This window comes from Carcharhinus amblyrhynchos, unplaced genomic scaffold (assembly GCF_965287045.1).
Source record: "Carcharhinus amblyrhynchos unplaced genomic scaffold, sCarAmb.v2.hapA chromosome_205, whole genome shotgun sequence".
Taxonomy (NCBI): Eukaryota; Metazoa; Chordata; class Chondrichthyes; order Carcharhiniformes; family Carcharhinidae; genus Carcharhinus; species Carcharhinus amblyrhynchos.
In genome coordinates this window covers 283,983-301,189 of record NW_027649945.1, presented here as the reverse complement: position 1 = coordinate 301,189, position 17,207 = coordinate 283,983, and the positions used below count along the sequence as shown (strand labels likewise).

Below are 17,207 nucleotides of genomic sequence, written 5' to 3'. Positions count from 1 at the left end.
CCCTCTAACCTAAACTATTCCAATGTTATCCATATGCCTATCCACTGACCATTTGAACGCCCTTAAAGTTGGCGAGTCCACAACTGCTGCAGGCAGGGCATTCCACGCCCTCCACGCCCTTACTACCCTCTGAGTAAAGAACCTACCTCTGATATCCGTCCTATAATTACCACCCCTTAATTTAAAGCTATGTCCCCTCGTGTTAGCCATCACCATCCGAGGTAAAAGGCTCTCACTGTCCATCCTATCTAACCCTCTGATCATCTTGTATGCCTCAATTAGGTCACCTCTTAACCTTCTTCTTTCTAATGAAAACAACCTCAAGTCCTTTCCTCATAGGACCTTCCCACCATACCAGGCAACATCCTGGTAAACCTCCTCTGCACCCTTTCCAATGCCTCCACGTCCTTACAATGCGGCGACCAGAACTGTACGCAATACTCCAAGTGCAGCCGCACCAGAGTTTTGTACAGTTGTAACATGACCTCACGGATCCGAAATTCAATGCCTCTACCAATAAAAGCTAACACACCGTACACCTTCTTAACAACCTTATCAACCTGGGTGCCAACTTTCAGGGATCTATGCACATGTACCCCGAGATCTCTCTGCTCGTCGACACTTCCAAGAGTCTTTCCATTAGCCCCATATTCTGTACTCCTATTACTCTTACCAAAGTGAATCACCTCACGCTTTTCTGCATTAAACTCCATGTGCCACCTCTCAGCTCAGCTCTGCAGCTTATCTATGTCCCTCTGCAAACTGTAACATCCATTCTTACTGTCTACAACTCCTCCAACTTTGGTGTCGTCAGCAAATTTACTAACCCATCCTTCTACACCCTCATCTCGGTCATTTATAAAAATGACAAACAGCAGTGGCCCCAAAACAGATCCTTGAGGCACACCACTTGTAACTGAACTCCAGGTTGAATATTTCCTATCAACCACCACCCTCTGTCTTCTATCGGCGAGCCAATTCCTGATCCAAACTGCTAAATCACCCTCAATCCCATGCATCTGCATTTTCTGCAGTAGCCTACCATGGGGAACCTTATCAAATGCTTTGCTAAAATCCATATACACCACGTCAACTGCCTTACCCTTATCCACCTCTTTGGTCACCTTTTCAAAAAACTCGATAAGGTTTGTGAAGCACGACCTACCCTTCACAAAACCGTGTTGACTATCCCTAATCAATTTATTTCTCTCTAGATGATTATAAATCCTATCTCTTATAATTCTTTCCAAAACTTTGCCCACAACAGAAGTAAGGCTCACTGGTCTATAATTCCCAGGATGGTCTCTACTCCCCTTCTTGAACAAGGGGACAACATTTGCTATGACGACATGAAGATCAAAGCCAAAGGCTCTGCAATCTCTTCCCTAGCCTCCCAGAGAATCCTAGGGTAAATCCCATCCGGCCCAGGGGACTTATCTTCATACTCTCAGGAATTGCTAACACCTCCTCCTTATGTACCTCAATCCTGTCTAGTCTAAAAGCCTGTATCTCAGTATTCTCCTCGACTACATTGACTTTTTCCTGTGTGAATACTGACGAAAAATACTCATTCAGTGCCTCTCCTATCTCTTCAGGCTCCACGCACAACTTCCCACGACTGTCCCTGACTAGCCCTAATCTTGCCCTGACCAATCTTTTATTCCTGACATACCTATAGAAAGCTTTAGGGTTCTTCTTGATTCTACCTACCAAAGTCTTCTCATGTCCTCTTCTAGCTCTTCTTAACTCTCTCTTTAGTTCAAAGAACAAAGAACAAAGAACAACACAGCACGGGAAACAGGCCCTTCGGCCCAACGAGCCCGCGCCGCCGTCCCACTGTCTCAGTGTCCTATTCATGATTTTAGTCTAGGCCTAATGTGCGAGGATCAGGGAGGTCCAATTTAGGGACAATTTAGTACCCAATCAATCAGCCTAAAAGCACATCTTTGGGATGTGGGAGGAAACCGGAGCACCCGGAGGAAACCCACGCAACCACGGGGAGAACGTGCAAACTCCCACAGACACAGGCCCAAATCCATGTGTCCGCACAGCAACAGAGATAGTCTCTGAGCTGTCACGTTGCCCTCGAGATGGTCCAGTTTAAGCACACTAACGACATGAAGCAATAGGCAACTCCCGAAGCAACGTCCAAGAGCAGCCCACTACAACCTGCCGCATGCATGCCCCTTGCTGGACTTAAATGCCTGTGGAGACAAAAAATTCATTATTAAACAGGCAAAGACTGTAACATCCTGAGGCAAAACGTATTCCCAAGCCTACAATGTTTAGTAAGGCCTACTATATCCCCCTATATGTAGCCCGCTCATGTGGCTGTCTAAGTGACTCTTAAACAACCCTAGCGTGCCTGCTTCCACCACCTTACTCGGCAGTGCATTCCACACCCCCACTACCCTTTGCGTGAAAAACTGCCCTCTAATATTTGTCTTATACCTAGCCCCCCTCACCCTAAGCCCGTGACCCCTCGTTCTATCCATTTCTAATAGCGGAAAAAGCTTACCACCATTTACTCTATCTATCCCCTTCATAATCTTATAAACCTCTATTAGATCCCCCCTCAGCCGACGTCTCTCAAGGGAAAACAGCCCAAGTTCATTCAATCTTTCCTCGTAAGACAGCCCTTCCATACCAGGCAACATCCTGGTAAATCTCCTCTGCACTCTCTCCAGGATCTCTACATCCTTCCGGTAGTACGGCGACCAGAACTGGACGCAGTACTCCAAGTGAGGCCTAACCAACGTTCTATACAACTGCAACATCAGACTCCTACTCTTATATTCTATACCTCTTCCTATGAAGGCTAACATACCATACGCTTTCCTCATCACATTCTGCACCTGCACCGACACCTTCAGGGACTTGTGCACTTGCACCCCCAGGTCTCTCTGCGTATCTATACTCCGGATAGTTCTACCTTTTATCGTATAACTCCCCTCCACATTATTCCGGCCAAAGTGCATCACCTTGCATTTCTCCGGATTAAATTCCATTTGCCATCTATCTGCCCAATCTACCAGCCTGTCTATGTCCTGTTGCATTGCCAGGCACTGCTCCTCAGTACCTGCCAATCCAACCATCTTAGTGTCATCAGCAAATTTGCTGATCACACCACCTACCCCCTCTTCCAAGTCATTAATATATACCACAAATAGAAGAGGTCCTAGTACCGAGCCCTGCGGCACACCACTGGTGACAGACCTCCAATTGGAAAAGGAGCCTTCCACTACTACTCGCTGTGTCCTCCTCCCAAGCCAGTTCTCCACCATCTACATACCTGGCCTTGTATCCCATGAGCCTTCACCTTTTCTATCAGCCTACCATGAGGGACCTTGTCAAACGCCTTACTGAAATCCATATAGACGACATCAACGGCTTGTCCTTCGTCAACCGTTTTTGTCACCTCTTCAAAAAATTCCACTAGATTCGTAAGGCACGACCTCCCTGTAACGAAGCCATGCTGCGTATCCCTGATCAGATTGCAGCGCTCCAGATGTTCATACATCCTATCCTTGATGATCCTCTCCATTAGCTTGCCTATAACTGAAGTCAAGCTCACCGGCCTATAATTCCCTGGGTTATCCCTCTGACCCTTCTTAAACAACGGTACTACATTTGCAATCCGCCAATCCTCTGGGACCTCACCTGTGTCCAAAGAAGAGACAAAGATTCGCGTCAGAGGCCCAGCAATTTCATCCCTCACCTCCCTTAGCAGCCTGGGATAGATAGAACATAGAACATTACAGCGCAGAACAGGCCCTTCGGCCCACGATGTTGTGCCGACCAGTTAAAAAAAAAACAACAATGACCCACTAACCTAAACCAATCCCTTTTCGTCCATAAACCTGTCCACAGACCTCTTAAACGCCCCCAAACTAGGCGCATTTACAACTGCAGCAGGCAGGGCATTCCAATCCCTCACCACCCTCTGGGTAAAGAACCTACCCCTGACATCTGTCCTATAACTACCCCCCCTTAGTTTAAAGCCATGCCCCCTCGTGCTAGATTTTTCCATCAGAGGAAAAAGGCTATCACTATCCACCCTATCTAAACCTCTAATCATCTTATATGTTTCAATAAGATCCCCTCTTAGCCGCCTTCTTTCCAGCGAAAACAACCCCAAATCCCTCAACCTCTCCTCATAGGATCTCCCCTCCATACCAGGCAACATCCTGGTAAACCTCCTCTGCACCCTCTCCAAAGCCTCCACATCCTTCCTGTAATGTGGGGACCAGAACTGCACACAATACTCCAAGTGCGGCCGCACCAGAGTTGTGTACAGTTGCAACATAACGCTACGACTCCTAAATTCAATCCCCCTACCAATAAACGCCAAGATGCCATCAGGCCCCGGAGATTTATCCGTCTTTATACTGTCTAAAAGTCCCAACACCTCTTCCCTCATGATGACTATTTCCCTCAACGGATCCTCAAACTCCTCAAGCACAGCACCAGACATCAGGCCCCTCTCCTGAGTGAATACCGACGCAAAGTATTCATTCAGGATCTCCCCCATTCCCCCAGGCTCCAAGCATAGTTCCCCTCCTCTGTCCCTGAGAGGACCAATCTTCCCTCTAACCATCCTTTTATTTCTAACATAGGAGTAAAATGCCTTAGGATTTTCTTTAATCCTACCCGCCAAAGCCATTTCGTGGCCCCTTTTTGCCTTTCTGATGCCCCTTTTAAGTTCTCTCCTACATTCTCTGTATTCTTCTAACACTATCTCTGTCCTCAAATGTCCCTCAAAGTTCCTTCCTGGCTAATTTGTAACTCTCCAGTGCCCTAACTGAGCTTTCACATCTCATCTTTACATAAGCCTCCTTCTTCCTCTTCACCAGAGATTCAACTTCCTTAGTACACCACGGTTCCCTCACCCGACCACTTCCTCCCTGCCTGACAGATACATATTTATCAAGGATTCGCAGTAGTTGCTCCTTGAATAAGCTCCACATTTCAGTTGTTCCCAGCCCCTGCAGTTTCCTACTCCAACCTATGTGTCCTAAATCTCGCCTAATAGCCTCATAATTACCTTCCCCCAGCTACACCTTCTACCCTTCGGTATATACCTATCCCTTTCCATCACTAAGGTAAACGTAACCGAATTGTGGTCACTATCACCAATGTGCTCACCTACCTCCAAGTCTAACACCTGGTCTGGTTCATTATCCAGTACCAAATCCAATGTAACCTCACCTCTTGTTGGCCTATCTACATACTGTGTCAGGAAACCTTCCTGCACACATTGGACAAAAACTGACCCCTCTAACGTGCTTGAACTATAGCTTTTCCAATGATACTTGTAAAGTTAAAGCCCCCATAACAACTACCCTGTTACTTTCGCTCCTATCCAGGATCATCTTTGCAATCCTTTCCTCTACATCTCTGGAACTTTTTGGAGGCCTATAAAAAACTCCCAAGCAGGGTGACCTCTCCTTTCCTGTTTCTAATCTCAGCCCATACTACCCCAATAGACAGGTCCACATCAAACATCCTTTCTGCCACCGTAATACTGTCCACGCCTCCCCCTCTTCTACCACCTTCTCTGCTCTGACTGAAACATCTGAACTCCGGAACCTGCAACAACCATTCCTGTCCCTGCTCTATCCATGTCTCTGTAATGGCCACAACATCGAAGTCCCAGGTACCAACCCAGGCTGCAAGTTCATCCACCTTATTGCGTATGCTCCTCGCATTAAAGTATACACACTTCAAACCACCCTCCCGCCTGCCAATACACTGCTGTGACCTAGAAACCTTATCCATGACCTCCCTATTCTCATCCTCCTGTACATTGGAGCTACAATTCAGGTTCCCACCCCCCCTCTGAATCAGTTTAAACCCTCCTGAATAGCATTGGCAAATTATCCCCCCAAGATATTAGTTCCTCTCTGGTTCAGGTGCAGACCATCCCTCTTGTAGAGGTCCCACCTACCCCAGAATGAGCCCCAATTATCCAGGTATCTGAAACCCTCCCTCCTGCACCATTCCTTTAGCCATGAGTTCAAACGCTCTCTCTCTCTAGTCTTCTCCACGCTATCCCGTGGCACGGGTAACAAACAAGTGTGGCCTTACCAATGTCTTGTACAACTTCAACAAGGCATCCTTACTCCTGTATTCAACGTTCTGACCGATGAAACCAAGCATGCCGAATGCCTTCTTCACCACTCTGCCCACCTGTGACTCCACTTTCAAGGAGCTATGAACCTGTACCCCTAGATCTCTTTGTTCTGTAACTCTCCCCAATGCCCTACCATTAACTGAGTAAGTCCTGCCCTGGTTCAATTTACCAAAATGCATCACCTCACATTTATCTAAATTAAACTCCATCTGCCATTCGTCAGCCCACTGGCCCAATTGATCAAGATCCTGTTGCAATTGGAGATAACTTTCTTCACTGTCCACTATGCCACCAATCTTGGTGTTCATCTGCAAACTTACTAACCATGCCTCCTATATTCTCATCCAAATCATTAATATAAATGACAAATAACAGTGGACCCAGCACTGATCCCTGAGGCACACCGCTGGTCACAGGCCTCCAGTTTGAAAAACAACTCTCTACAACCATCCTCTGGCTTCTGTCATCAAGCCATTTAGATACCTCACCCTGGATCCCCTGAGGTTTAACGTTCCCTGGATCCCCTGAGGTTTAACGTTATGCAACAACCTACCGTGCGGTACCTTGTCAAAGGCCTTGCTAAAGTCCATAGAGAGAACATCAACTGTACTGCCCTCATCTATCCCCTCAAAAAACTCAGTTAACTTTGTGAGACATGATTTTCCGCTCACAAAGCCATATCCTTAATCAGCCTCTGCCTCTCTAAATGCCTGGAGATTCTGTCTCTCAGAATACCATCTAACAACTTACCCACTACAGACATTAGGCTCACTGGCCTGTAGTTCCCAGGCCGCTGAGTCTGATAGAGGGATGTGGACATTTGACCCATATCCCTCTAGATCCATCTTACCCATGTAACTGTCTAAATGCATTTTAAAGTCGCTTCTACAACTGCCTCTGGCAGCTTGTTCCAGACACTCACCACCCTCTGTGTGAAAAAATTGCCCCTCTGGACACTTTTGTATCTCTCCCCTCTCACCTTAAACCTCTGCCCTCTAGTTTTAGACTCCCCTACCTGTGGATAAAGATATTGACTATCTCGCTGATCTGTGCCCCTCATTATTTTAGAATATTTTGTGGAGTCGGCGCAAATGATATTGAAGATATTGCAGTCACCAGCCATCATGCCCAGTTCTGATATTAAGGTGGATGGAGGGTGAAGCCAGCTGAAGGTGTGTGGGCCGAGCACACTCCACAATCATTTCACTGTGTGTCAGTGTCCTTGTACATGTTGGAGATAGCAGGTGAACAGACAGCCATTCAGAAAGGCTCGGAATGAAACCACCAGCACTGACACAAACACAACCTTATACAGCAAACAAGGTGAAAGAAAGTAAAAGCTCTCACCTGCCTGTGGAGATCGCTCAGGGGATGAGGAGACAGATCGCGTTGGCCTCATTGGATAGGTTCCTGGAAAGTGTCGCTCAGCCTGACTGGCAGAGAGACTGCGGGACCTCATCCACCTCCTGCAACACAAGGAGAATGAGGGCACACCTCACCCGTACACACCTCACCCGTACACAACACCTCACCCGTACACAACACCTCACCCGTACACAACACCTCACCCGTACACAACACCTCACCCGTACACACCTCACCCGTACACAACACCTCACCCGTACACAACACCTCACCCGTACACAACACCTCACCCGTACACAACACCTCGCCCGTACACAACACCTCGCCCGTACACAACACCTCGCCCGTACACAACACCTCGCCCGTACACAACACCTCGCCCGTACACAACACCTCGCCCGTACACAACACCTCGCCCGTACACAACACCTCGCCCGTACACAACACCTCACCCGTACACAACACCTCACCCGTACACACCTCACCCGTACACACCTCACCCGTACACACCTCACCCGTACACAACACCTCACCCGTACACAACACCTCACCCGTACACACCTCACCCGTACACAACACCTCACCCGTACACAACACCTCACCCGTACACACCTCACCCGTACACAACACCTCACCCGTACACAACACCTCACCCGTACACAACACCTCACCCGTACACACCTCACCCGTACACACCTCACCCGTACACAACACCTCACCCGTACACAACACCTCACCCGTACACACCTCACCCGTACACAACACCTCACCCGTACACAACACCTCACCCGTACACAACACCTCACCTGTACACACCTCACCCGTACACAACACCTCACCCGTACACACCTCACCCGTACACACCTCACCCGTACACAACACCTCACCCGTACACAACACCTCACCCGTACACACCTCACCCGTACACACCTCACCCGTACACAACACCTCACCCGTACACACCTCACCCGTACACACCTCACCCGTACACAACACCTCACCCGTACACAACACCTCACCCGTACACAACACCTCACCCGTACACACCTCACCCGTACACAACACCTCACCCGTACACAACACCTCACCCGTACACACCTCACCCGTACACACCTCACCCGTACACAACACCTCACCCGTACACAACACCTCACCCGTACACACCTCACCTGTACACACCTCACCCGTACACACCTCACCCGTACACACCTCACCCATACACAACACCTCACCCGTACACAACACCTCACCCGTACACAACACCTCACCTGTACACACCTCACCCGTACACAACACCTCACCCGTACACACCTCACCCGTACACAACACCTCACCCGTACACAACACCTCACCCGTACACAACACCTCACCCGTACACACCTCACCCGTACACACCTCACCCGTACACAACACCTCACCCGTACACAACACCTCACCCGTACACACCTCACCCGTACACACCTCACCCGTACACAACACCTCACCCGTACACAACACCTCACCCGTACACAACACCTCACCCGTACACAACACCTCACCCGTACACAACACCTCACCCGTACACACCTCACCCGTACACAACACCTCACCTGTACACACCTCACCCGTACACAACACCTCACCCGTACACACCTCACCCGTACACACCTCACCCGTACACAACACCTCACCCGTACACAACACCTCACCCGTACACATCTCACCCGTACACACCTCACCCGTACACACCTCACCCGTACACAACACCTCACCCGTACACAACACCTCACTCATACACATACTGTACACACCTCACCCGTACACAACACCTCACCCGTACACACCTCACCCGTACACAACACCTCACCCGTACACACCTCACCCGTACACAACACCTCACCCTTTCACACCTCACCCGTACACAACACCTCACCCGTACACACCTCACCCGTACACAACACCTCACCCTTTCACACCTCACCCGTACACAACACCTCACCCGTACACACCTCACCCGTACACAACACCTCACCCGTACACACCTCACCCATACACAACACCTCACCCGTACACAACACCTCACCCGTACACAACACCTCACCCGTACACAACACCTCACCCGTACACAACACCTCACCCGTACACAACACCTCACCCGTACACACCTCACCCGTACACACCTCACCCGTACACAACACCTCACCCGTACACAACACCTCACCCGTACACAACACCTCACCCGTACACACCTCACCCGTACACAACACCTCACCCGTACACAACACCTCACCCTTTCACACCTCACCCGTACACAACACCTCACCCGTACACAACACCTCACCCGTACACACCTCACCCGTACACAACACCTCACCCGTACACAACACCTCACCCGTACACAACACCTCACCCTTTCACACCACCTCACCCGTACACAACACCTCACCCGTACACAACACCTCACCCGTACACACCTCACCCGTACACAACACCTCACCCGTACACAACACCTCACCCATACACACCTCACCCGTACACACCTCACCCGTACACAACACCTCACCCGTAGACAACACCTCACCCGTACACAACACCTCACCCGTACACAACACCTCACCCGTACACAACACCTCACCCGTACACAACACCTCACCCGTACACAACACCTCACCCGTACACAACACCTCACCCGTACACAACACCTCACCCGTACACAACACCTCACCCGCACACAACACCTCACCCGTACACAACACCTCACCCGTACACATACTGTACACACCTCACCCGTACACAACACCTCACCCGCACACAACACCTCACCCGTACACAACACCTCACCCGTACACAACACCTCACCCGCACACAACACCTCACCCGTACACAACACCTCACCCGTACACAACACCTCACCCGCACACAACACCTCACCCGTACACAACACCTCACCCGTACACATACTGTACACACCTCACCCGTACACAACACCTCACCCGTACACAACACCTCACCCATACACACCTCACCCGTACACAACACCTCACCCGCACACAACACCTCACTCATACACATACTGTACACACCTCACCCGTACACAACACCTCACCCGTACACAACACCTCACCCGTACACAACACCTCACCCATACACATACTGTACACACCTCACCCGTACACAACACCTCACCCGTACACAACACCTCACCCGTACACAACACCTCACCCGTACACACCACCTCACCCGTACACAACACCTCACCCGTACACAACACCTCACCCGTACACAACACCTCACCCGTACACAACACCTCACCCGTACACAACACCTCACTCATACACATACTGTACACACCTCACCCGTACACAACACCTCACCCGTACACAACACCTCACCCGTACACAACACCTCACCCATACACACCTCACCCGTACACAACACCTCACCCATACACACCTCACCCGTACACAACACCTCACCCATACACACCTCACCCGTACACAACACCTCACCCGTACACACCTCACCCGTACACAACACCTCACTCATACACATACTGTACACACCTCACCCGTACACACCTCACCCGTACACAACACCTCACCCGTACACAACACCTCACCCGCACACACCTCACCCATACGCATACTGTACACACCTCACCTGTACACAACACCTCACCCGTACACAACACCTCACCCGTACACACCTCACCCGTGCACAACACCTCACCCGTGCACAACACCTCACTCGTACACACCTCACCCGTACACAACACCTCACCCGTACACAACACCTCACCCGTACACAACACCTCACCCGTGCACAACACCTCACCCACACGCATACTGTACACACCTCACCCATACACATACTGTACACACCTCACCCATACACATACTGTACACACCTCACCCATACACAACACCTCACCCATACACATACTGTACACACCTCACCCATACACATACTGTACACACCTCACCCATACACATACTGTACACACCTCACCCATACACATACTGTACACACCTCACCCATACACAAAACCTCACCCATACACAAAACCTCACCCATACACAAAACCTCACCCATACGCATACTGTACACACCTCACCCATACGCATACTGTACACACCTCACCCATACACAACACCTCACTCATACACATACTGTACACACCTCACCCATACACATACTGTACACACCTCACCCATACACATACTGTACACACCTCACCCATACACATACTGTACACACCTCACCCATACACAACACCTCACCCATACGCATACTGTACACACCTCACCCATACGCATACTGTACACACCTCACTCATACGCATACTGTACACACCTCACCCATACGCATACTGTACACACCTCACCCATACGCATACTGTACACACCTCACCCATACGCTTACTGTACACACCTCACCCATACGCATACTGTACACACCTCACCCATACACATACTGTACACACCTCACCCATACACAACACCTCACCCATACGCATACGGTACACACCTCACCCATACGCATACTGTACACACCTCACCCATACGCATACTGTACACACCTCACCCATACGCATACTGTACACACCTCACCCATACATATACTGTACACACCTCACCCATACACATACTGTACACACCTCACCCATACACATACTGTACACACCTCACCCATACGCATTCTGTACACACCTCACCCATACACAACACCTCACCCATACACATACTGTACACACCTCACCCATACACATACTGTACACACCTCACCCATACATACACTGTACACACCTCACCCATACACATACTGTACACACCTCGCCCATACACATACTGTACACACCTCGCCCATACATATACTGTACACACCTCACCCATACACATACTGTACGCACCTCACCCATACACATACTGTACACACCTCACCCATACACACACTGTACGCACCTCACCCATACACATACTGTACGCACCTCACCCATACATATACTGTACACACCTCACCCATACACATACTGTACACACCTCACCCATACACATACTGTACACACCTCACCCATACACAACACCTCACCCATACACATACTGTACACACCACACCCATACATATACTGTACACACCTCACCCATACACATACTGTACACACCTCACCCATACACATACTGTACACACCTCACCCATACACAACACCTCAGCCATACACATACTGTACACACCTCACCCATACACATACTGTACACACCACACCCATACATATACTGTACACACCTCACCCATACACATACTGTACACACCTCACCTATACACACACTGTACACACCTCACCCATACACATACTGTACGCACCTCACCCATACACATACTGTACGCACCTCACCCATACATATACTGTACACACCTCACCCATACACATACTGTACACACCTCACCCATACACATACTGTACACACCTCACCCATACACAACACCTCACCCATACACATACTGTACACACCACACCCATACATATACTGTACACACCTCACCCATACACATACTGTACACACCTCCCCCATACACATACTGTACACACCTCACCCATACGCATACTGTACACACCTCACCCATACGCATACTGTACACACCTCACCCATACACATACTGTACACACCTCACCCATACACAACACCTCACCCATACACATACTGTACACACCTCACCCATACATATACTGTACACACCTCACCCATACACATACTGTACACACCTCACCCATACACATACTGTACACACCTCACCCATACACATACTGTACACACCTCACCCATACACATACTGTACACACCTCACCCATACACAACACCTCACCCATACACATACTGTACACACCACACCCATACATATACTGTACACACCTCACCCATACACATACTGTACACACCTCCCCCATACACATACTGTACACACCTCCCCCATACACATACTGTACACACCTCACCCATACGCATACTGTACACACCTCACCCATACGCATACTGTACACACCTCACCCATACACATACTGTACACACCTCACCCATACACAACACCTCACCCATACACATACTGTACACACCTCACCCATACATATACTGTACACACCTCACCCATACACATACTGTACACACCTCACCCATACACATACTGTACGCACCTCACCCATACACATACTGTACACACCTCACCCATACACATACTGTACACACCTCACCCATACGCATACTGTACACACCTCACCTCACTGTTCCTGTTGAGCAGCACGGAGAGGCAGCGATTTGGGCGAGTGTGGAGGTCGAGATTAAGGTAAATTTTTAACTTTTTCTTTTTAGTTAAGTTGCGCGCAGCGGTGGTTTTTTCTGTACCTTTTTTTTAAATTAGCTAGAAACCGGTAGTCGTCATTAGGATGCTTACCGGTAGTTGTAGTTTTTTTTTGTCTCTCTGACCCTATAAATTGGTACAGAGAGGCTACCTGATCCTCTACACAGGTAGAGTATCCCACCCTCCCCCCTCCTCTAACCTAATAATAAGTGTGTGGGAAGTTTTTTTTTCCCTCCTGGAAATTGTATCAGAGATGGCAGTTCGGGCAGTAAGCTGCACCTCCTGCGGTATGTACGAGGTGAGGGACACCAGTAGTGTTCCTGCTGATTTTACCTGCAGGAAGTGTGCACACTTGCAGCTTCTGGAGGATCGTGTTAAGGAGCTGGAGCTGGAATTGGAGGAACTTCGGATAATTTGGGAGGTTGAGGCGGACATTGATAGGAGTTACAAAGAGATAGTCACTCCTAGAAATGAGTCTTGGGTAACTGCCAGGAAGAGGGGTAAGAAGCAATCGGGGAGACAATCCCCCAGGGCTGATCTCCTCCAAAATAAGTTTTCTGTCCTGGAGGCTACAGTTGAGGAAGAATCAACTGGAGATAGCCAAAGGGAGCAGGTCTCTGGAGGTGAGCCTGTTGTGAAGGCTCAGGTGGGTAGGGGAAGTAAAAGATTGGGCCTGGTGATTGGGGACTCCATAGTTAGGGGGACAGATAAGAGAGTCAACAGTAATGGAAGGGACTCAGGGCTGGTGTGTTGCCTCCCAGGGGCTGGGGTCCGGGATGTTTCAGAGAGGGTGTTCAGGACTCTTAAGGGTGAGGGGGATCAGCCCCAAGTTATAGTTCATGTGGGGACACATGACATAGGGAGGATAAGGGAAGGGGATATTAAGCAGAAATTTACGGAGTTGGGGTGGAAACTTAAGGCCAAGTCGGACAGGGTGGTTATCTCGGGACTCTTGCCTGTGCCACGGGATAGTTTAGAGAAGAACAGAGAGAGGGAAAGTTTGAACTCGTGGCTGAGGGGATGGTGCAGGAGGGAGGGGTTCAGGTTCTTGAGCAATTGGGGCTCATTCTGGGGAAGGTGGGACCTCTACAGGAGTGATGGTCTACACCTGAATCAGAGGGGAACCAATATCTTGGGGAGAAAATTTGCAAAGACTATGCAGAGGGGTTTAAACTGATTCAGAGGGGGGGTGGGATCCTGAGTAGAGGGGGTGAAAGTGAGGGGGGCATAGATGGGGACTGCATTGCACAGCATCGTGGGGGTGGGGCGGAGCATGGTTTGAAATGCGTATACTTTAATGCGAGGAGTATTCGCAATAAAGTGGATGAACTTGCAGCGTGGATCAGTACCTGGGACTTTGATGTTGTGGCCATTTCAGAGACATGGATAGAGCAGGGTCAGGAACGGTTGTTGCAGGTTCCGGGGTTCAAATGCTTCAGTTGGAGTAGAGAAGGAGGTAGAAGGGGGGGTGGGGTAGCATTATTAGTCAAGGATTGTATCACGGTGTCAGAGAGGAAGTTTGATGAGGACTTGTCTGTTGAGGTAATATGGGCTGAGGTTAGAAATAGGAGAGGAGAGGTCACCCTGTTGAGAGTCTTTTATAGACCTCCAAAAAGTTCTAGAGAGGTTGAGGAAAGGATTGCGGAGACGATCCTGGTTAGGAGTGAAAGTAATAGGGTAATTGTTATGGGGGACTTTAACTTTACTCATGTTGATTGGAATTGCTATAGCTCTAGCTCATTAGAGGGGTCAGTTTTTGTGCAAAGCGTGCAGGAAGGTTTTTTGACTCAGTATGTTGATAGGCCAACTAGAGGTGAGGCTATATTGGATTTGGTGCTGGGAAATGAGCCAGACCAGGTGTTAGACTTGGAAGTTGGGGTGCATTTTGGGGATAGTGACCACAATTCGGTTACGTTCACCTTAGTGATGGAAAGGGATAGGCATGAACCTCGGGTCAGTAGTTATAGCTGGGGGAAGGGTAATTATGAGGCTATTAGGAGAGAATTAGGGAGCATAGGTTGGACTAGGAGACTACAGGGTCTGGGAACGTCCGAAATGTGGAGTTTATTCAAGGAGCAGCTACTGCGAGTCCTTGATATGTATGTCCCTGTCAGGCAAGGAGGAAATGGTCGAGCTAGGGAACCGTGGTGCACTAAAAAAGTTGATTCGCTGGTTAAAAGGAAAAAGGAGGCTTATGTCAGGATGAGGCTTGAGGGCTCAGGTAGTGCACTGGAAAGCTATAGATTAGCTAGGAGGGAGTTAAAGAGTGAGTTAAGAAGAGCTAAAAAAAGGACATGAGAAGACTTTGGCTGATAGGATTAAGGAGAATCCTAAAGCTTTCTTTAGATATGTTAAGAATAGAAGATTGGTTAGGGCAAGATTAGGGCCAGTCAGAGACAGCAGCGGGAAGTTATGTGTGGAGCCGGAAGAGATTGGAGAGGCACTGAACAAATATTTCTCTTCGGTATTCACGCAGGGAGACATAAATGTAGTTGTGGAGAACACTGGGTTACAGGGTTGTAAATTGGATAGTATTGCAGTTGATAAGGAGGATGTGCTAGATATTCTTGAGGGTTTGAAAATAGGTAAGTGCCCTGGGCCAGACGGGATTTACCCTAGGATTCTCTGGGAGGCAAGAGAGGCGATTGCAGAGCCTCTGGCTCTGATCTTCAGGTCATCGTTGGTCACAGGTATAGTGCCAGAAGACTGGAGGATAGCGAATGTTGTCCCATTGTTTAAGAAGGGGAACAGAGACTTCCCCGGGAATTATAGACCGGTGAGTCTTACTTCTGTTGTGGACAAAGTTTTAGAAAAAATTATTAGGGATAGGATTTATAGTTATTTAGAGAGTAATGAATTGATTGGAGATAGTCAGCATGGTTTTGTGGAGGGTAGGTCGTGCCTTACTAACCTTATTGAGTTTTTTGAAAAAGTGACCAAAGAGGTGGATGGGGGTAAGGCAGTTGACGTGGTATATATGGACTTTAGTAAGGCGTTTGATAAGGTTCACCATGGAAGGCTTCTGCAGAAAATGCAGATGTATGGGATTCAGGGTGATTTAATTAATTGGATCAGGAATTGGCTAGCAGATAGGAGACAGAGGGTGGTGGTTGATGGTAAATATTCGTCATGGAGTTCGGTTACAAGTGGTGTGCCTCAGGGATCTGTTTTGGGGCCACTGCTGTTTGTAATTTTTATAAATGATCTGGATGAGGGTATAGTTGGGTGGATCAGTAAATTTGCTGATGACACCAAAGTCGGAGGAGTGGTAGATAGTGAAGAGGGGTGTCATAGTTTGCAGAGAGACTTGGACAAGTTGCAGAGCTGGGCCGAGAGGTGGCGGATGGAGTTTAATGCGGAAAAGTGTGAGGTAATTCAC

The 17,207-nt window shown here is 49.0% G+C and overlaps 1 protein-coding gene across 1 annotated transcript in view; it reads right to left on the bottom strand.

The window, feature by feature from the left end:
* cplane1 (ciliogenesis and planar polarity effector 1) overlaps window positions 1-17,207 on the bottom strand; it is a 270,576-nt gene that overhangs the window by 7,125 nt on the left and 246,244 nt on the right. Inside the window, exon 51 of the mRNA XM_080183273.1 lies at window positions 7,481-7,599. Within this exon, the coding sequence (XP_080039399.1) occupies window positions 7,481-7,599 (119 nt within the window). The remainder of the gene's footprint in view (window positions 1-7,480; window positions 7,600-17,207) is intronic.